Source organism: Phaseolus vulgaris, chromosome 3, assembly GCF_051622355.1.
Source record: "Phaseolus vulgaris cultivar YP4 chromosome 3, ASM5162235v1, whole genome shotgun sequence".
NCBI lineage: Eukaryota > Viridiplantae > Streptophyta > Magnoliopsida > Fabales > Fabaceae > Phaseolus > Phaseolus vulgaris.
Window position 1 is genome coordinate 53,571,345 of NC_143500.1, and position 24,034 is coordinate 53,595,378.

At 32.7% G+C, this 24,034-nt stretch overlaps 1 protein-coding gene across 16 annotated transcripts; it reads right to left on the reverse strand.

Annotated features, from left to right (window-relative positions):
* Window positions 1-1,095: 1,095 nt before the first annotated feature.
* LOC137808656 (uncharacterized) lies at window positions 1,096-23,204 on the reverse strand. Of its 16 annotated transcripts, none has more exons than XM_068609888.2 (25): window positions 23,049-23,204; window positions 22,934-22,967; window positions 22,744-22,832; window positions 20,290-20,367; window positions 20,046-20,180; window positions 19,899-19,967; window positions 19,643-19,734; window positions 19,455-19,572; window positions 18,395-18,483; window positions 17,826-17,955; window positions 14,474-14,565; window positions 14,283-14,400; window positions 12,289-12,377; window positions 11,724-11,847; window positions 11,417-11,508; window positions 11,226-11,343; window positions 9,797-9,885; window positions 9,473-9,581; window positions 8,344-8,435; window positions 8,154-8,271; window positions 4,458-4,543; window positions 3,969-4,041; window positions 3,741-3,832; window positions 2,181-2,392; window positions 1,096-1,346 (listed from the first exon to the last, which is right to left on the reverse strand). In XM_068609888.2, exons 1-25 carry the CDS (start codon window positions 23,076-23,078, stop codon window positions 1,282-1,284), a joined length of 2,433 nt encoding a protein of 810 aa, XP_068465989.1. In that variant the 5' UTR covers window positions 23,079-23,204; the 3' UTR covers window positions 1,096-1,281. The 16 variants fall into 16 exon arrangements, with proteins under 16 accessions (XP_068465989.1, XP_068465990.1, XP_068465988.1 ...); XM_068609889.2 differs by having other exon boundaries at window positions 19,905-19,967; window positions 20,290-20,373; XM_068609887.2 differs by having other exon boundaries at window positions 20,290-20,373.
* Window positions 23,205-24,034: the final 830 nt, after the last annotated feature.

Here is a 24,034-nt window from a genome sequence, read left to right on the forward strand (position 1 = left end):
AGTTACTGAATATCAATGTTGTTTTGAACGACTATGCAATTGTATTGTGGGTCTCACTCCAAAGACTATACTTAACTGCTTCATTTATGGTTTGTATATTGAGATACACATAGAGCTAGCCATCTTGAACCCATATTCTATATCCCATGCCATTGATTTAGCAAAGCTAATTGAAGACAATCAAAACCTAAACAAAATCGTTTTCCCTTACCTTACCACACCCATCCTTCCAGTAGCTCATCAACAACAAACACGCCTAAATCCAATATCGTCCCTCAACAACACTACTATACCATTGAATGCACCACATGAAGGAGCCAATACCAACACGCCACGTAATCCACGCTAAAAAATGTGTCAACTCCTAAGACCTCGAGTTCAGCGAAGCTGCGTGTCAGAACACTCCACTCACACCTTACCCTAAATCCCAGACGATGTCTCCCCCACCTAAACCCAACTCTCAAACGACATCTCTTCCACTTAACCTTAATACTCCATTGGCCCCTCCCATACTTAAACCTAATAACCAACCCAATATCATCACGACCGACGTAAACAACATACATCCATTTTCCCAATGTCACCCAACCATCTAAACCTAATACTCCAACGACCCCTCCTACACTTAAACTTAATAATTAGCCCATGTAAACAATACACCCCTTTTTCCTCCAACGTCACCCCCACCAACTAAACCTAGTACTCAAATCGCCCAACTCACACTCACACATGCGACCCAATTACCCAATATAACCCCTTTCCCCACCAATTAAACCACGCTAAACAAATCCACGACCCAACAAGTCTAGAGATCCAATTAACTCTAAGACTCCACTTTGAAGACAAAGTGTCTTTCGAGACGGATAGTATTGTTACACCGTAATCCAACATAAGACCCAAAACACAACCTAACTAGATGAAAAACCTTGTAGTGGGATAGACTCAAAGACATTTTAGTGTTTTGTCATGTTTTATTTTCCTTTTATTAATGTTTACTGTTATGTGATGATTTTGTCTTTTAAGTTTATAAGGCCCAACGACCTACTTATACCTTTTAAAGGAAACTATCAGTTATGAGAAAAACAAAGAAGAATTTAGTAATAATAGTCTTAGTATTAATTGTAGCAAAAGCCTAACATGCAACAAAGTCAACAACAAAACAACGAGATCACCTTTCACCAAGTGAGTACCTACAATACATCACTCAAGTATGGTACAAAGTCTATAATGAAGTTAACTCCAAGCCAATCAAACAAATGGAAAAACAACTGCATAATACCCTCACATATCACGTGATCCAACGCCACAGCCACCCTCAAATTTGTCTTCACCAACAAAACTCACCCCTGAAACAAACACGGCATAAATAATTACTTGTCAAAATAATTTTTATGAGGTCATGGAAGCTATTATTTTATGTAATAAAATATTTATTCTAAACTAGGGAAAATACATACACTTCCATGCGTGTATATTCACATTTTTATTTCATTAAAAGATATATATATATATATATATATATATATATATAATTTTATTATTTTTGAGTAATTAATTAAAAATATAGAAAAACAATACAATTTAATATCTATGTGTATATATACACACACATAATTTTATAAAAACAATTTTATAAAAGTTATGTGCTGTTATTTGTAAAAAAAATAGAAATTATAATTATTTTGAAACAAAGAGAAGTTATTCAATTATTTATTTTATTAAATAAATAACTAAATTATTTTTTATTTGTTAAAGAATAAAATTGTTCAATTAAAAATGACACCAAAAGAAGTTAATGATGACTCTTTATATAATGATATAGATGACAAGTAATTACGTTGAGGAGTTTTCTTACAGTATGTTCAGTATAAAAATACCACTTTTCAGTAAACATGTAACTATAAAGTTGTTATTGAATTAATTCACTTATTATTTTAGATGAATAAGATAGACTTCAATACTTTTTTCTCAGAAAAATAACATTTTGATCAAGCAATAAATTTTCATTAATTTTTGAGAGTTTATTATAGTGACAAAAGTTAATGTAATGACTACATAATTGTAAGTAATTCAGTAAATGGTTCTGACTAAATAAACTCTATCACAAGGAAACAAAAAGCTAACTGTAGAAAACTGAAACAGATATGCCTTTCATGAGAAAAATAAAGAATGCCACCCACCACCAGAATGCCATCCACCACTTTCTCCCCAACCAACTCCTTTGTTAGAGCCATTTCCATCCCGTCCACCACCTCTAGTGCCATCTACACTCTGGTTATCACGTCGAGCTCTTGCTTTTTCAACTAACAAGGTATAACCTCCAATCTCAGTTTGATCCAGTTCTAGAGCTCTCTTCACACTGTCAAGATCCTTGAAATCTAGGACAGCAAACCTGCAAATTTTGATATTTGACTTGAGACTAGAACGCTATACACACTAATTCTTGCACTAATTATGTTTAAGAGATTTCATGAGTTCTACTCAAGGTTTATACAAGGGGATAACAGGAGAAATTTAAAAAAAGAGGTCATAACTCTTAAAATCCCACATCCATTAGAAATATGATTAAAATTATAATAATAAGTGTAAACTTCTCTTTACTGAAGATTGAATTAGGTTTAAAGTTTCCTTTCTAAGATGGTACCAGAGTATACCAGAGTCTATCCTAACAAGGTTTGTTGAGTCTATCCTAACAAGACTTGTTGAGTCTATCAAATCCTCTTTCTTTTCCCACACTCGATGATAAGACCAAAATTATAATATATAAGTGAATACAAACCTCTCCTTATTAGTTCAGATTTACAAGATTGAATTAGACTTAAAGTCTACTTTCTAATAATTCCTAAAGGAAATTTTTTGATACCATTGCCTTCTGTCTCTATGACCTGGCCTTCTACTCAGTGGGAAGTTTTATGCTCTAGGTGCCAAATGAGAGGGAGAGAGAGAAAAAAGTATTCAACAAAGAGCTAATTCTATTTGTGTAAATAAGATAGTTAAAAAAGTAAAGTAACAAATAAAAATAAAATAAGTATCACACTCTATGTGTGGAGATTACTGTATAATCTCTAGATAACTTCCAACAGTTGTGTAAACAAAGTGATTTTTATCCAGTTGATGAATGATGTTGAGATAAAAATTATTTCCAGCAAGCAGCATCCTAAACAAACAAGCAAATGAACCTTTTCCTATTCTATTTGTCTAAATTCATTGATTTCACTCTAGAGGTTGTGCTTAATTGTTGTGCGTATAAGCTGTTTATGAGCCAGAGTCTCAATCTTAATAAAAATGTTGCTCAAATAACTACTGCATTGAATATAACCATAGGGAAGTCTTGGTATATGCAAAAGCAGAAAAAATTAATGATAAGAAACGGACATAAATAAAAAAACATTAAAAGGAAGAAAAATAAGGATTATTCCTTAAGTGGTGATTGGTAAAAGCAGAAATGGCATTTGGAATAAATCAAAAAAATCATTTTGCTTTTGCAAGCTCGCAATAAAGTCTAGTATCTTTCATATTTTCACTAAACCACCATAGATTCTCTACTTATTTCATTAAGCAACATATGGACTGCTGAAAGATTTATGTGAATAAACGGAGAATTAATCTTTACAAATTAACAAAATCAAATTGCATACTACTGATATAGATACGAAAAGGCTCATAGGTAAATGCAGTGGCATGTCAAAACATTTAACAGTATATTATAACCTAACTTGCATCAGAACAAGAACACATACCCCTTAAATGCACCAGAATCATAAAATTTTGGAATTGATATCCTCGTAATCTCTCCACAAGAACCAAAATGCTCTTCCAGGTTAGCTTTTATCTGAAAGAAAAAAGTAGGCATTAAATACAGCTAAATACTCGTGTTAAACCAAGCAAAGAGTCAATAGAAAGAGATTCATACAATGAGTGCAGGAAGTGGTGTAAACAATAAAAAATGATAAGAGAAAAAAAGCTACCTCTTCTTCCATGAGGGAACAATCAAAACCCTTGACATATACTGCTAGAGATTGGAATGAGTTGCTCCAGTGGCTAAAATTATTAACATGGAAACATCAAAGGGAGATAATACAAGATAAAAGAAATCTAAAAATACAAGAGATTAAAGACTCATCTCTATTTGTTTTAAAAATACATTTTTAATTAATTTTTTTAAGATAGAACATAACTCATGAAAAAAAGATGAGTAAAAAACTATAATATGAAAGTGCTTTTTTTCCAAAGCTTATCCAAACACCCTGGACAAACGAGTATATAAATACATTACAAGGGACAGTAAACCATGCAAATGCACAGTGAAAAAATGTAAAATGTTCTCCAGTTCAAAATGGCCATGTTGAAATACACATTAGAACAATTAGGCAGGAATTTGTCCAAACACTAACTAATTTACTCAAGAGTCATGCACTTGCATGATTTTATTATGCATGTGTAGATATGTAGATTACCTTTTACTGTAGCTATAACTTTTTTCTCGAGCTAATTCAACTCTGATGGGACGTCCAAACAATTCTGTATGATCCAACACAAGAGCCTGTGATATAAAAGTAAATTGATTGTCAGCTCAATGTCTTCGATAAACATAAACAAACAGATGATGATGAGGCACAGCCAAACAGGCATAAGAAAGCCTAGAAATATAAATTCAAAACTAATTGGTATGCAAAGACAAAGGTTCAAACAATGAATGTAGCCAACAGCACCTAGTTAGTTGAGACTTGGTGGTTCTCGTTTCAGGAATGATAAAGGGGATGGCTTTATAGTAAATGACCATTGACCATGTTAAGAAGCAGTATAGAAGTTGCACCCTATGAGCTGGCTAGAACAATCTACAATGCATGAGTTAAAAATGTTTGGATGAGATTGTTAGAAAAACTGCTTATTTCCTATTGTAAAACCATCTTTGGTTGCATACCGATTATAACCATTCTGTTCAAAGTAATCAGTAGGTGTCCTAATCCTAGCTGAGAGATATAGTGTACTTTGTGTACTTTATTTCTCTACTTGATCTAATCCTCTCTTACCTTCATATATAAAGTACGTAAGTAAAAAACTATAGCCCTGTCAAATTTTCCCACCCGAATTATTGTGAACATACATGACTTGTTGTTATAAAATAAAATTCTTTTCACATGACTTTTAAAACATGGACATTGAAATCGCAGGTCTGCAGTTTTGGAATGCTTTGTTTGTTGTTACTGTAGAAGCATGAAATGGTTTAGATGGAATACTAATGCTATGGCCATTTTAATTAAAGAAGATAATAAATTCTCAATCTGTTCTACTTATTTAATTATTGATATAACTTTAACTCATAAACATCTCCAAATTTACTTCCATGAATTCAAACTCTCATTTAGAAGTGTTCTCTAAACTCACAATTTAGAAGATTTTTTTTCAAATTAAAAGAAATGAATGTGAAAAAAAAATATGTTTTTAATATTTAAAGATATGTCTTTAGAATTAATTCATTTTAAATTTTCTTCAATATTAGTTGTTAACAAATATAAAATTATGCACTTTCATGGCTATGAACATTAATCAGGAGGTAAAAGTATACTATTTTATGTTAAATGCAAACAATAAAAACCTCATGAGTTGACATAGTAGTTTGACATCACAGGTTCACACGATGTAAGGATGATCCATGTCGCAGGAATCGTATGATTGATCCGCTCCATGCACAAAAACTCGACGGACCAGCAACAATCCCACCACCCTAAGTGGGATTTGTATATGGCCTAGTGAGCTAAAAGAATGTATTAAAATTATAAAATAATAATATTATATTTTTAATAATGATATACATATATTAAATGATAAATTATGATAAAAATTTATACTAAAGTGAAACAAAATAATTAAATGATTGAATTTTTAAGACTATGACCAAGTACAGCACAATAGTAATGTTAGTAAATAACAAAAGTAATAGTTTAGTTGTATGTTACTCTTGTATGTATACAATTTATTAGCAAGTTAACACAAATAAAAAAATGTATGGTCGAAACTTATTTCTTGTAGGTGTTTACTTGCCAAGATAAGTTTTTACATATGAATAACTGTCTATCATAATTTCAAGAGTCAAATTTCAATACGGTTAAAAATTTTATATGTGTGTTGATGATATAATTAACCAAAAACTAATGATGGATATTAGGAAGTGAGTTTAAGTCTAACTCATTCTTACAAAACCGGCTTATAAGATGAGGATAGCCTCACTTATATAGTGTAGATTGACTTTATCTTTAGGCGACATGGGATCTTCAACATACACCTCTCACGTCAAGGCATGAACATCTTGTGCGTGAGACTAAATATTTGTGAGTGGTCCAATAGTGACCTGATAACGGGTGGCACAAGAGGCTCATCAAACCTTGCTAGGATAGTCTCTGAAACCATATTGAGAAGTGAGTTTAAGCCTAACTCATGCTCACAAAACCGACTTGTAAGATGAGGATTGCCCCTACTTATATATTGTAAATTAGCCTTATCTTTAGACAGTGTGAGATCTCCAACAACGGAAGATTCAAGCCATGCAGGCCAGTTCTAAGATTCTCTTGTTTTTTCCAAGTGTTTATTGGGATAAAGGTGGCAAGAGATAAAAATTAATTCAAATCATGCAATGCAACATAACACGCCCAAGGTAACCAAGCATAGGACAATGAGGCAGAGGAGTAACAGGAAAAATCAAGTCATAGAAAACATAATACAAGCATTGAGTGCTATTAAAAATCCCGCATCGACTAGAGATAAGGACATTTCATAGTATTATAAGTACGTGCAAACCTCACCTTAGAAGCTAGTTTTAAAAGGTTGAGTTACGCTTAAAGTCCACTTTTTAATAAGTGTCATAAATATAAAGGGCGCACACCTTAATCCAAATTGATTTGGTAGAGGGGTGGAGGGTAGACTTGATTACATTGCATAGTTAAGTGCCAATATTTTCCCATTTGGCACAAACAACCACTTATGTAGAAGTTGAGGAAGAAGTGAGATAATCTTGATATCTAAAGCTTGAGTGGGATAGTTGGAACCATTTAATTTCTCAGAAGCAAGTGTGAAATTTGAAAAATAGTTGTTGGGTCAAAAGAACCATTGAAAGACAGTTAGCCCAAGAAAAGACCAAACAGAAAATAAGGTATTGGAAATATCACTCAGAGAATGGGGTTGGGATTGCCTGAGTGTGCGAAGTTGACATCCAAAGGATGAATGGAACAATCCAATAACACAACACCATGTGGTATTGTTTGTATGTTATAAAAATTGTTCGTGAGAAAGTATTTGGACATGTTGAGTGGCAAAAAAATGTCACCAAAAAGAAAGGGTGACAACCAAAGATTGGAGCAAAAAACTAGATATGTACTAAGTTGAAAAAATTGTGGTTGTTGACAACAGGTCCTCAAGGTAGATCACGATTTTCAAGAGGTCACATTCAGGCACTAGATACCATGTTTAGAAAGAGAAAACAAAAATATTGGACACAAGTTTATATTGGTTACGTACTTAATTATACATATATAAAAAAATATTATGCTTCCTCAAATCATATATTATAAGCTTATAAACTAGCATTTTGATTATTAAAATACATTATATAACAAAAATGTAGCAAGTTGTGTCCTAAAGAGATTTTGAAAAAGATAATGGCAATAAAACAACATGAATCTTAATACATGTTTACAAAACTGATTTAAGAGGAACTTCTTTTCCATAGTATTCTCTTGCACCTCCCATCTATTATATCATGATATTCACACATTAAACTATATATGTGTGTGTGTGAGTTTGTATGAGTGGGTGTGAGTGCATAGATTTATGATGTCAATCCATCATTGTATTCCAAAGATAAGGTTATACACTTCATGAAGCAATCGTGAACTGATACCATGACCATCATCAAAATTGCACAATTTAACAAAACCAACAACAATCAAGACTGGAACACAACTAAGTACAAGGTATCAATTTACTTTAGCAATCAAATACAATAAATTTCATTGAAAATACTATATTGATAAACAATATTCAATAAATCAAATCGCAAAGAAAGTATATGGCTTTGTTGCTTCCAGAAGTACAACTATCATTCAATTACCTTTAGCAGTTCTAAATGATTTGCAACACAAGGTCTTAAAGCTTACCTTTTGTGCTGCTTCAGCCGTTGAAAACTCAACATGTAAAAAGCCTTTAGGCCTCCCTTCATGATCTGTATGTGGATGAACATAAACAATACCTCCACATTCTTTGAAAAGATTTTCCCTGAACAATCTTGAAATTAGAAAAAATGTACAGAACATAATTGATGAGCACCTTTATTAAAAATATACATACACATCAGCCTGTTCCACTCCACATGACAAGTTTCCAACATATATCGTATTTGATGAAGCATTTTGTTCTTTCAAAGTAGGTAGCATTTTAGGCTGCAAAATTCCAGGAAATAACACGTATATAAATGATTCAAAAATTTACATTACATTGGAAATTATGGTGCATACAACTGTATTGCCATTATCTAATGTATATTAGGTAAAACAGTGAGTTGTATACAATGTATTTTCTCCATCTCATTTATTCAAGTGGGACAAAGTGTATTCGAAGATTAGAGAGTAAACCAAAAACTAAGTACAAGGTTCTATGGGCCCTATGAGATCACAGAGAAGCTCAAAGACATACTTATAGCCTGTGATTACCAGAAGGAAGCCAACTCTACCTTGTTTTTCTATTCACTTTGCTCAAGAAATAACTAACTGCAACCACCCAGCCACTACCTTTGGTTCTTAGCAGATGATTAGGTACTTCAAGTCATCCCTTAAGAGATCTTAACTGTCAGGAAAATCAGTTTGGAATCAAAGAGGTCTTGGTGTGATGGCAACGACTACCACCATTTGAAGATCTCAGGGTAACAGTAGCTGAGTTGCAGGAGAGTTTCCTAATCGCCGCATTGAGGATAAGGTGTTAGTTGAACTAGGCAGAGATGATACAGGCCCATTATTTCTAAAGTATGTGTGAAAAGGGCCAAAATGTGTGATGCACCTGATCATGGCCAAAAACGCTAAAATGGGGGGATGAGTAGGGAAGAACACATAATCATAGAATAGTAGTACAACTGGAGAGAGTGTAGGAGCTGGGAGGCTGGAGCTTAGTGGAAAGTGAACCTTGGAGTTTAGACTTCTCCAAGTGCCTAAGGAGAGTTTCTTTTATTTCTTCTTCCTTGATTATATCTAAACAGTGCTATATTTCATGATCTGCTCCTTAATGCACAAAAAAATAATACAAATATTTTAAGTAATATTTCTCTCTTTAATTGATACCTAACACAATTTTACTCATATTTACTCAAAAGCTGCCTCATTTACATCCTTAACTTCTTTCACACAAGCCTATACACACACTCCAACAAGTCATATAACAGATAAACTTTCACCTAGCTTAAGTAAATGCATTTTGAAATGCTCACACTTTCATGAGGACTTTCGTGGGCTTTTTTCTCAATTTCTTCCTCACAGTCCTCTGAATACTCTGTAGTCTTCATGGGCTGAAATCTTTCATGCTTTTGGAAAGAGTTGCTACAACAAATAACATTATTAACAAAGAAATGGTGAGAAGAGGCAAGGAAAGAAAATTATATCATGACTGATTTTTTTTTACAAAGCTTATCCAAGCACCCTAAATAGAGAATTATTTGCATAACATGACAGAATTCCTGCAAACTCAGGAAAATTGGTTAAAAACAGCAATAGGAGGCATGCCTTTGAACGGTTTTATTATATACGAAGATTACCTTCTATTCCAGGTATGTTCACCCTTTCCTCGAGCTATTTCAACTCCAATGCAACGCCTCAACAACTCTGTATTATCCAACTCAAGAGCCTAACAATACAAAGGCAAAACCATTCGCATCTCAATGTCTTCACCCAGAATAGGTTTTCAACAAACTTAAGAGCACAAATTATGATGATGATGCACAACATAGACAAGCCTAGAAATACCAATCACAGCCCTCCATCACTTAAAAACTAATTGCTACACAAAGACATAGGCTCAAATCATGCATGTAATCAACAGAACCTGAAAAGTACAATCTGAGATAGCTTTTTTTCTATTCTCGAATCCTTGGATGCCTTTTAGCTGGTCTACTCCAGACAGTTACAACTGTCTAGATAGGTCTCTAGGCTTTTATATATTTGTTTGATGTATAACAAGACAATGCAGTGCTAATTTACAGATATTCAATAAAATTGCTTTTTCCCCCTCTCACTCTAATGGTCTGGTTGGTATTATAGAAAGGTGCAGGAAAGATTGAAGGAAAGAAAAACAGGAAAACTGTTCCCTTCCCTTGTTTGCAACACACCAAAAAAGTGAAGGAAAAGAAAGTACGGGCCGCACACTAAAACAAATAATCCCCTCCATATTGGGAAGAAAGGGATCAGATCTTGGGAGAAGAGTTTGAAGTTTGTGATTATTGTATGGAGTGCATTTGAGTTGCATACTGCAAAGGAGGGAGAACAGTTTAATTTTACGATGTTATACTTACAATATTTTTTATATACAAAATATAAATGATAAAAAAGAAAGGATTTGGCCAGTTAATAAATATAAATATTTTATATTATATTCCTCAGACACAGACAAGAGGAAAATATTTAATATTTTAAGAATATTGAACTAAAACAATAACGAAATTCTTTTTTCTTTAGAATTTATCTTCGATATATGTATATGAATAAAACAATGGTGAATAATATGATTTTTGGTGATAATATTATAATATTTAATAACGAAATATAATTAAAATATTATTTATCAACCTTTTATTATTTGAAAGTTTTTTTATTCAACATTTTTTATTTCATTTTCATTTTGTTTATTCTCATTCATAAATTTAAATAAAGAGAAATAACTTCTTTTATTTTACACTGTTTTATTTTATTTTATTCTACTCTGTAAAAAACCTTTCATATAAAAAGGTATTTTCTACAATTAAATTTTATGAAAAGATTCATTGTCATCTCTTTATTAATTAGGGGTGTTTCGCTCATATATCCATTTCCTTTCATATCAAACAACCTAAAATTTACTTAACTTTTACTTTTATTCTTCACCTTCACATTCCTCTCTACGCCAAACATACCCTAACACAGATACAACTATCTCAGAAATACTGTTGGCAGTGCTAACTAGTACAGACAACACATGGTCAAAAATCTTACTTTTAGTGCAGCTTCTGCTGTTGCAAACTCAATATGTCCGAAGCCTTTTAACCTCCCCTCATTATCTCTATGTAGCCGAACATCAATGATTTCTCCACACTCTTTGAAAAAAAATTCCCTGAACAATTTTGACATTGTATCATACATACAGAAAAGAATCAATAATCAATTACATGAAAAATAACACTTACACATCAGCCTGTTCCACTCTGTATGACAAGTTTTTGACATATATTGTCTTTGATGAAGCATTTTCTTCTTTCATAGTAGCCAACCAGCTAGACTGCAAATTCCAGGAAATAACATAATGCATAAATGTTTTGATCATTTAAACTATAGAGGGTGAGCATATTGTTCAATAACAGCATTCTTTTCAATGGAAGCAGCACCAAGCATCCGCATCCTTAGTCATTTCAAACAAGTCAACTATATACCTCCAATAACTCATAACAAATAAACATTCAACAATCATAAGCAATTTAATCCTGAAATGCATACACTTTTCCAAGGATCTTTTAAGACTTTTCCCTCAGTATCTTCCTCACAGTACTCTGAACTCCCGGTCCTTTTGAAGGGCTCGATTCTTTCGCACTTATTGAATGAATTGCTCCAGTTGCTAAAACTGTTAACAAGGAAATAGCAAGTGGAATGAATTGGTACAAGATATCTTATTACAGAAATGAACAAATACAAGTGATTTAAGGCTCATTTTAAAATAATGCTTGTATGATTAAAAATCTATTATAACTAGATAAACTTTCTGAAGAAAAAATGCCTCAGTCTATTTCATATAAGCTAAAAAAAGCAGCTTACGATGGAACAATATTTTAAAAAAAAAGATAACTATATATCATGAAAACACTTATTTTCATGGTTTATCCAAGCAGCATTAACAAAAATAATACATACATGACTAGACACAGTAACCCATTCAAATGCATGAGAAAAAACAAAAAATGTGCCCCAATTCCAAATGTTATGAAGAAATTTAGGCTAATGGTCTTAAGTGGGAAATTTTGTCAACAAACGACAACTGCACAATTTCATTATAAATGTACATTACCTTCTATTGGAAGCATATTCACCCTTTTCTTGAGCTAAAACAACACTAATCCATCGTCCAAACCATTTTGTATTATCCAACTCAAGAGCCTATGTTTATAAAAGAAAAATTCATTTCAGCTCAATGTCTTTGCATAGAACAAGGGTTCAGCAAACATAGACAACATATGATGAAATATAGCAAAACAGGCAATATATAAGAAAGCCTAGAAATATCAATGTCTGTCTAATAGGCCATGCTTGAAATGTAGCAGTAAGTTAATTTCCCATTAGTCTGTTCTATGTTATGGTTTAACTGTTAATGTTTTATAAGATGTGTGACAGACCTGTTGAAGAAATTGGAGAGTCAAATTATTACATAGAATTTGTACCAGACCAAGGAGAGTCGTATTCAAATCCTGGGAGATACAAATGGCTAGTTGGTAAGCTAAATCACCTTGTGTATGGTTTGGGCATTTTCGGACTATCATTCAGTTGATTGGAATGATACGAAGAGATTCTGATCATTCTCTACTCTATCGTCATTCTTCCCAAGGATGTATTTGTCTCACTGTTTATGTGGACGATATTGTTATCACACATAGTAATAAGAAGGGTATTGAATAACTAAAACAATATCTTGCTCAAACGTTCCAAAATAAAGATATGGGACACTTGAGGTTTTTCTTTGGTATAGAAGTGACACAATCCAAGGATGGTTTTGTGATGTCTCAGAAAATATGCTCGCACAATTCTAGAAGAAACAGGGAGACACACCAATGGATCGAAGTGTCAAACTTGTATTTGACCAAAGAGAACCTTATTATGATGCTGGGAGGGAGATACAGAAGGTTAGTTGGTATCTCACTGTGACTCGTCCTTGCAGTAAGTGTAGTAAGTCAATTTTTAAACTCAATTCAATGTTGTCGTACAGATCCTAAAGTGTATTAAGAAGACCCCGAGAAAAGAACTTACTTATGAAGAAGATAAGGGCAATACTGAAATTGTTGGGTACTCTGACACTGATTGAGAAGGATCACGAAACAATAGATGTTTCACTTCAGGATATTGTATTCTAGTTGGAGGTAATTTGATATCATGGAAAAGTAAGAACCAAAATTTTGTTTCAAGTTCAAGTGCAGAAACAAAATACATGACAATGACATTAGTCACTTGGGAGCTCATATGGGTAAAACAACTCCTCAGAGAACTTCGATTTAAAGAAAGTTGCCAAATGAAATGCACCTTGTATGTGACAACCACGCAGCATTAACATTGCCTCTACTCCCGTTTTTCATGAGAGAACAAAACAAATTCAGGTGGATTGTCATTTCATAAGAGAAAAACTAGATCATCACTAGATTTGTCAACTCTAATGAACAATCGGCTAACATATTCACCAAGTATCTAAGAGGACCAAAAATTGATTATATTTGCAATAATTTAGGCACATACAACCTATATGCTCCAACTTGAGAGAGAGTGATATAATTATAAAAATAAGGAATTGATCTTGTATAATCAAGAATATTGTTCCAATTATAGGAATAAGGAATTGATCCTATAATCAGAGATATCTAGATTATATATGTATTATTAGAAACATTTTTATTTATTTCCATATAATATCTTTTGTTATTAGAGGATATCAAATCTCCTTTATATATTGTATTAATTCCTTTTTCTCAATATAAATAAAGCACCCGTATTGTCTCAGAAACAAACAGTTTCAGCTTAATGTTTCTGTCTTCCCTAGAATCTAACATTTAGAAATATCACCAACAATAAAGCCCCAACCGCAAATAAGTACAAGTTAGCAACTTGCGTCAGGAATTAAATTAAAAAAAAAATATATAAAAATACAATGATTGAGAAAAATATTTCAACAAACCAAATTGTTAAAACTTCACCATTGAAATTTGTTTGGAATTGTTGCTTCCAAAGGTACAACTACTTTGAAATGATTTGGCAGTTCTAAAATTATTTGCACAGGCTACACAAGGTCACAAAGCTTACTTTTTGTGCAGCTTCTGTAGTTGCAAACTGAACATACCCAAAACCTCTAGACCTCCCTTCATGATCTGTTTGTAGACGGATATCAACAATTTCTCCACACTCTTTGAAAAGTATTTCGCTGAACAATTTTGCAATTAGAAAAACAATACAGAAAATAACCAATAACCACCAGAACAAAAAATAACACATACATATCATCGCTCTCCACACTGTAAGACAAATTTCTAGCACATATTGTCTTTGATGTAGCATTTTGTTGTTTCCAAGTATCTAGCACTTTGGGCTGAAAAATTTCAGGAAATACATTATATAACAAATTTGATAGGTTACATTGCAGGGAGCGCGGATATTGTTTAGTTACTGCTTTCTTTCTGGTGAAGGCACTACCAAAATGTCTATATCATTAACCTCATTCACACAATACAACCATATTCAACATCACGTTGAAATTATGATGTTTTCAGAATGGATGGAGAAACTGTAAAGAAAAAAGACTTTGAATAATATTGACAGATACATTGTGTTGTATTATAAGATATGTCATTATAAAACCTAAAACACTCACCTCTATTTGCTAATAATCATAACTAAATAAGGAAACAAATCGTTAAATATTAGAAAACATGGAAATTATGAAACTGCATAAACTAATTCCAAGATAATTTCTAAAATACTCTAAAAATTTCTACTATACTCTAAAATATTATAAAAATATTGATTATATGAGGTATCAAACAAGTCAAGTAACAAGTAAAGTTTGGGAAGGCTTTGCTATATGCATTATGTTATGAAATACTTCTGGTTGAGAATCAAAATAAGATTTATTATTATAGCCATGTAATCCTTATTTTAGTGCAGACAAAATACGTTATATTCATGCATAACAAATGTAATAAAGTTTAATAAAATCATATTTGCTGTGTATTCAAAAACATGATATTTAGTCCAATATCTTTGTGTCTGCACATTGGACCCACTATACCTGGAAAAAAAATCTTTGGTGAACCAAGAACATCTCTGATCAACCTATATGATCATTGCCCCTCTTCTGGTGACCATTTTCCCTTTTACAGATGATTTTACCAAAACTTTTTTGCCCACCATTGCTCTTGCGATCTTTTTGGTAAAAACAAAAACATTTTTCATGGCTTCCAAGAGCACTCAAGACCCACCAAAAACTGAACCATATTCTTTTCAAATTTCCCTCTATCCACTAAGGAGAGTATGGTTCCAACTACCCCCACTTGGGCTTCTAATATCACCCAATGGATTTGGTGCCAATTCCACTGATTCAGTGTGTTAAATTGGAGAAGATTGACGCTCAACCCTCTACCAGACGATTACACCAATTTTCGCCCTCATGTTACCTTAAAATTGATTAGACCATGGATTGTTGTTTTTAAAACATGACAAAGATGTATTAGTGAAGTATTTGGCTACAATGACTCAAATTGGTGTGGTTAAAAAATTGACTAAAAGAGTACAATAGGGTATGCATTTACGATGTGTAGAACAACTATTCATGGTGTTCAAAGAAGGAGTCAATGGTGACATTGTCTTCAAGTAATGCTGAATACATTGCAGCCTTAGTGGGTTGAGAACTTGATGTCAAAAATGGAAGACAATATTCTATGAAGATGCTAGTAGACAACAAGTATCTATAAGCTTGGATCTTGTGGCTCATGTAAGGAGCAACCATATTGAGACAAGATTTCACTTCCTAATAGATCAAATCAACAAAGTGAAACAAGAGTTCCAATACTACAATAATAATGAATAGGTGGTTGATATCTAGTTCAGCAATGATATTCTTCCTACAACTAGTCCTAAAGGTATGTGTTTCCCTTATCATGTTCTTTATGCATATAATATTTTCATTGCAGGGCTAACAGAAATAGTTTAACTTCCTTTATGCATTTTCTACATGAGTATAGTTTGGTTTCGGAGCAATAGCTCGGTGTTGATAAAAGTTACTTCTTCACTAACTCTGGTTCTAATTTCTTTAATAGGCAGATTCAGAGTATTTTGGGTTTCCAAAGTGGGGAGATACCTTTCACCTATCTTGGTGTTCCAACTTTTAAAGCTGCTAAGGCAAAGTTTCTTAGACCCATTGTAGCCAAGATTAAACGAAAACTTGTTTCCTAGAAAGGCAAGATGTTGAGCATGATGGGTAGTGTGCAATTGGCGATTGTAATTGTAGCTAGTATTGCTTATAGCTTTCAAAATGTATAGATGGCCTCTTTCTATTCTTAAAGAGATGAAAATATCGTAATATCTAGTCTAGTGATATTGCTAAACAACAACTTGTTACTTTAAAGAGGAACTTTGTGTGTCTTCCAAAATCTAAAGGGGGGCTTGGTTTGGTTAATATTTGGGAAGAAAACTCTATTTACATGCTTAGGCTTGCTTGGGATTTTATATATTATTCTATGAATTGATCGTATCTTATAGAGATAGATTTCTTAGTAAGAGTTTTCACAAATTTGTTATATACAAATCTTCTATTTGGCTTGGGATTAAAAATTGTTTTGACACTAATCGGGATAATTATTGGTGGTCAGAATGTAAACTTTTGAAATGATGCTTAGCTTGTGGACAAACCTCTTTCTAAGCTCCTATAGATTCTTTCTAATGTTTCTCTTTTATAAAAGTCCAAGGTTGTCAATGCTTGGAATGGTATTAGTTGGTCTATTCCTCCTTCTTTGCTTCATACTACGATTTTTCGACATATCCACAATATGATGATTTCTTATGTCGAAATACATGTTTTTTGGACTATAGATGATTCTGGTTTAGTTGGTGATCCAATTATTGAACTTCCCTTGCCAAGACCATTGGGATGTAGTGATTCGGATATTGAAATACAATCAGGGAGTGTTTAAAGAAAAGGTCTTTAGGAAGATAGAGGACATGCTCGATTAGTTGGATACTCAAATGTTGACGGGGATGGTTCACATAGTGATGGTGGTGATTCACTTCTGGGTATTGTATGTTAATTGGAGAAAATTTAATATCTTGGAAAAGTAAGTACTAAAATGTTGTAGAAAGATTAGGTGTTGAAGCATAGTATAAGATTGTGGCTTTAGTAACTTGTGAACTCATATGGCCAAAACAACTGCTTAAAGAACTCAAGTTTGAAAAAGGCTACACCAATGACTTTGATCTATGATAATCGAGCAACCTTACATATTGCCTCCAATCCAATATTTCATAAGAGAACCAAACATTGAGTTTGAATGTCATTTCATCAAAAAGAAGATTGAGTGAGAAATGTTGGCACAAGTTTGGTCAACACAAGTGACCAAGTGACAGACGTCTTAACCAAATCTATTAGGGGGGCAAGAATTGGGTACACTTGTACCAAGCTTGGTGTGCATATGATTTATATGCTCCAACTTGAGGGGGAATTTTCGAGAATTAGAAGAAACAAAATATCCTCCATTTAAGCCTAATAATTGTAATGAATCTATAAACTCATTCATTGTGTATTCAAATACACTGTATTTGGTAATATGTCTTTGTATTCTCTATTTTAACACTTACAATTTTCTGAACAGCTTTGGAGTCTTTTTCCTCAGTTTCTTGTTCACAATCCTCTGAAATCTTTGAGCATCTCACCGGCTGAATTCTTTCACTACCTTGATATTTGTTGCTAAAATAATTAACATGGAAACTGCAAAGGGAAGAGAGCATAAATGCAAAATGAGACATCATAAGACATTATAGGCTCCTTTGTTTGTGATTTAAAAGTAGTATATTTTTAATTAAAAACATTTTGAATTTTTTTTCTAATAATTATATCACCTTATGATAAACAAATCTTTTCAAGTTTCTTTCTCATGAAGTTGAAAAGGTAGCAGATGAAACAAAGTTAAAAAAATGTCATGAGCATGCCTTGTTTTTTTAAAGATTGTCCAAGCACCTTGAACAAGTATGTTCATAGTAGACATAGCAACATATGCAAATGCAGCAGGAATAAACAGAAATGTTCTCCAATTCAAATTGACATGTTTTGTAAGAAATTTAGATCAATGCTATTGGATAGGAAAGTTGTCATGAGGACAGCAACAATAGGCAAGTTCTCGGTCAGTTTTATTATATGTATAAATTACCTTCTATTGGGGGTGCATTTACGCCTTGCTGGAGCTACACCAATTCTGATGCGACACCTCAACAATTCTGTATTATTTAACTTAAGTGCCTATGATTACAAAAGCAAAAATTGACTCTTAGGTGAATCAATGTATTCACTCAGAAACAAGGGTTCAACAAACATAAAAGCAGAAATGATGACAATGCATTGCAACAAAGGCCATGCATACATATATATGTATGTGTATGTGTGTACACATAAACCCACACACACATACATGTACAAGAAATCTTCTATATGATAATGACAATCAGACAACTTGGATCTTTACCATTGAACATAATGATGCAAGAAAATGAAAAAAAAATTTGAAGAAAATTGAGAAATTGTAACAGAAACTTAATAATGATTGTGATACAACTTAATATATATATATATATATATATATATATGTTACAACTGAAGAATTTACAGAAGTTCATATATAGGAGAGGAAGCTTCTGTCAGATGCGTACCAACAACTACCTAATAGAAGTAATAAGAGACTTGCACTGCAAGCTTTAAGTTACAGATCAAGGCACACAAATGCCAATATCTGATCTCAATCAAACATTTACTATTAGAGGTGCTATACATTCTTAAAAACTGATGGGAGGAACTTCTTTCCACTGCATAGTCATAAACCTACCGTCCACAATACAATTCTATTCACACATTAACCAAATATAGCACAATTATGATGTCGATCAATCATTAGATTTCAATGACAAGGCCAATCTATCACTGTATTCACACATTAACGAAAATACATCTTGAAGACAACCCCAATCCGAAACCATGTCTGCCAAAATTGCAGGTTTTAGCAATATCAACCACAGCAGTACATCGTGGCAATTTGCTTGAGGATTCAAATTCATTGAAAACACTAGCAATGAGACAAATATTTCAATAAATCAAATTGATCTTTTTTTATCCCTGAAAAGTAGAAGTAACTGTTACTTGCAAAGGTACAACCATCTGTCAAAACCTTCCAGCAGTTATAAAATTATTTGCACAGACCACACAAGGTGACAGCTTACTTTTAGCACTGCTTCTTCTGTTGCAAACTCAACATGACCAAAGCCTCTAAACCTCCCTTCATAATCCGTATGTAGACGAACATCAACAATCTCTCCACAATCTTTGAAAAGAATTTCCCTGAAAAATTAAAAATTAGAAAAATAAAACAAAAAATAATTGACATGCACCTATGATAAATAATACATACAGATCAGCTCGTTCCACACTATATGATAAGTTTTTAGTATATATTGTCTTTGATCCAGCATTTCGTTCTTTCAGAGTAGCTAGCATTTCAGGCTGCAAAATTCCAGGAAATAACATTGTTAGGACTGATTTCATATTGTTCACTTATGGCGGCGCACCAACCATTCTCCGCGTCCTTAACATCTTTCACACTACTGCAATAATTCATAACCTTTAAAATTTTAGCAGGTCTATGGAAATGCATTACGAAATTATACATTTACTTGACCAGTTTTAGAGGCGTTTTCCTCAATTTCTTCCTCACTGTTCTCTGAACTTTTCACAGGCTGCAATGAACAGAAAGGTGCTTAAGTATTAACTTTTGCAAAATAAACAATTGCATGTACAATGTCCAAGATTCTCACATTTGTAGCCATATGTGGCTTGTCAATAAAATCAGAGTTATTGTCATCATGGTTGCTGTCATATGAACTATGACTAGAAGAATCATTTTCAGCATTTTTTGAGTCACATTCTTGAGCATTTGATGTGGTGTCCATCTTCAGAACAGAAAATTTGATTGATAAACAATTAAAAGATATGAACATATAACAAAACGCAATTACAAATATAGTGGGTAAAAGTTGATTGACTGAACAGTTTATATACCAAAACTTCCATCTTTTTCTCTTGTGTTTCTTCATGTCTTTCTTCAGAGTTATCACCCTCATCGATATTGATATTCTCCTGAAACTAACACGTGATAGAACTTTTTCAAACTCAACATAATCAGTCCATACTCTTCTACTACATATAGTCATTCTAGTTATATATTGCAAAACAAGGCATCAAATAGATCAGCTGTTATCCTGTAAGGAATCCCCACTACCAATGACCTATTCTTGGTAATATTACATTTGATCAGTCTTCATTTCAATATTAATACCTTACAAACAAAATTAAATCTATTATTCTCTAATGATGAATTACAAATGAACTAAGTTTGCTAGTGAGTATGGGCCCATAAGCCCATTAGCGTATTTTGTACAAATCTATATCTACCTACTCTTAATTTTCACAAAGTGAATAATAATTCAGTTTCACCGCTGATTGGAATGGAATTTATTTATTTTTGCAGCACTAATTGCATTGAATAATAGGTTTTGTTCATTTGCACATAAACTGTTGGTTATAAAACCCAGATGTTCATTTGTGGCTTTTGTTACTTGTTTGATATGAAATTAAACACAGCTACCATCATGTTAGACTATTTTTAGTCATCAAATTCTCATCTCCAGCCTATCTCTCATCAATTCAAACCATATTCTTCTTGCTTATCATTGAAATTGAGAAATAGGTACATGGAATTGATGCACCCTGCAACAATCTCCACCTCAGCAATTGTCCTACTAGGAATCAAATTCTTGAATTGTGACTCAGCCCACTTGGCCTACACCATAGGACAATTGTGCAACCTCCAACAATCTCCCCCTCATTCCACTAGGAATCGAACTTGTGACCTTGACTCTAATAACAATTGTTGGATAGAGCGTTTACCACTAGGCCAAAAGCTATAGCTTATAGTCAGAGCACAACTCTTTCTACCTAAGAGCATAATAGCCTAAGTGCCACAATTTGATTGTAACTTGACCCACCTGGCCTACGCCACGGGACAATCGATGCATCCTACAACAAAATAAGGAGTAACGTAACATCAATTACGTAGTTTCGTGAAACCAATTGAGCATGCGGGAGAACAATTTTTTTATTAGGCTTGGGTTTTAACCCAAAACTCATTGACGTAAGAAGTGTTATGTATGACATGGAACCCAAAACCTTAGATCGCAATAAAACACAAAAACACAACAATTCCACCATTTTCACGATCTTGGACGATGATCCCACTCTAGCAATCTTGCATGGGCTATAAATTGGACATGGTGAGTGGAATCATGAAATTGTGTGATTCCACATTTTATATCGCAATTTTGACTACATTGATCCACACATCACCTCCTAGTCACCAAAGCAACATTGTGTCACCTCCATTATTTCACCAGTCTCTCAAGTCCTTATTTCAACCTTACTTTCAATCATCTACTGTTGGTTGAAGTGCATCCCCTTGTGAACACCTTGTGGGTTTCCACTTTTACCCTTTACTCCAAAAATGTCTTTTGGACCTACCTTATCTTTTTTTGGGACTTCCACGATCACTTAAGAAAAGTTTAATGGCAAAAATGACCTATCTAGGATTGCATGTGTTTAATTTTGGTTTCTTAGAATCTTAACCAAGATTTTCATGATCATTTGGAAAAGGCTAGCAGGGGAATGTCATCAAAAACTGTTCTGTAATGGAAGAAGTTGAATTTTCAACATTGCTCTATTGTGATAATTTGTGAAACCCTATATAATGGGAACTCTCAAAACATGTAAATCTATTTGGAAGAAGACTCGGAGTATTTTTGCAAACATACACAACATCTTTATGATTCTACCCATAAACTGACATCTCTTAAACAACCAGGTCATGACATGACAAATGATAAGATAATCTTTGGATCTCCTAACATATTTTTTGCTATTTACAACAGTGAATAACATGTCCTGCATGTGCTATGCGCTACAGTGGTGGCAACAATGTGCTTCTGTTAGGACTTAAGATAGAAAGGAAGGCAGAGGTATTTAGGTGGCAACATTGTTCCTAACAACTTCTGCCATGTATTCTCTGTTAATGCTGTTTCTGGGTAGTTGGAGATTGTATTTCTAACCATTGAAAATTGGTAACAGCATCTATATATACCATAAACTATACCAGCATCTTTATATAGGTTCTGAATAACATTTCGGATATCACTCTCACTCCCTCCAAATTTCATCTTAAATTTTCTGTCATATCATCATGGATGGCATTGATTGACAAATAATTCCTCACTCATTAGAAAACATATAAGTAGTATTTAATAGGTACTCATTAAAAACATACATTTGTATGTAATGCATGCACGAAGTTGTTATAAAGTTGTCAAATTTTTTAAGTCATTCAATTGTAGTAAAAAGTTCATACATTTCGAAGCTATGCATGAACTAAATTGAAATTTCTTGAGCTATGCAAATATGATATACCTCATTCTTGAACTCCTCAGCAACCTCATCTCTCTTCTGTCTTTTTGGACTTCCTTGCTTCTCTTGTTCATCCCTGTCCTCACTCCTGCCTATATAAACTTCACATTTTAAGAGATTGAAATTTATAAAACAAGCAAAGAAAGTGGAAACATATATATAAAAAAGAAAGGAACACTGAAAAAAAAAATACCTTTTGGGGGAAGTGAAAATGCAGCAGTACCAACCTACAATCCAAGGAAAAGGGGTTTAGTCGAATTACAAATGGGCCAAAGAGAAAGAATTCACAATAAAGCATGCATGCATACATGGAGTGTGGGATTAGATTCATTGTCCATTTCTGTTTGACTTCAGAAAGGAAAGTGTTGAAGATGATAAGAACTGGTTTTCAGGATTGGGTAAGCAACTAGGGTTTTGGCCTTCAATCGGAACTGTTTCCTATTGATTCTGCATTCTGCTAATATACTGCTATTTGGATATATGCAGCGGTTTTTATAGTTTCGAACATCTTTTGTCTAATTGTTCTGAAATTTGATGACGCACGAGTACTTATCACCGCACGTGTTGAATAATTTTAATTGAAAAAATAATAATTTACTTTTAGCTGATATTTTTTATAAATATTAATTTTTATATGATTTTACTTAAATATTTCGTCACTCAATCTTTTAAAACTAAATTTTTTAATTTAATGGTGGTTATATGTACATATTCTCATAGTGTGTGTATATGTACATATATAACATTTTTTTTTATAAATTAAAATTTGAATATTAATTTAAATCTTGATTATTTTTCTATATGATGAAACTTAATAATAAATAACCGGAGATTACTCATACTTTTACCATATGTAGGAAAAAAAATAATTAAATTTAATTAAAGATACAGAGTTTAAAGAAGTAATGACAAAAACAATAATAATAAATAATGGGAATCACCAAATTAAAATCATCTTTACATATGATAGAAACATCATTTAGAAAAGGTTAATTAATTTTATAAATATGCCTAAGGTAGGATATAAGAATAAAACATAAACAGATCAACATTGTAAGAGAAAAATAAAAGAATAATATTTAAGAAAAATAAAGACAAAAATAAAATAAATTATAATTTTTCTCTAGGCAAAGAATATAATATACTAAATGATAATAAAATATATATAATTATGTTTACACTTTTATTTAAAATTACATATAAATTTTGAAATTTACTTTTAAGTTTTTTAAACCTACGGAAATTATATTTTTGTTATAGAGCTACTTTTATATTATAAAGTATAATATTTGTA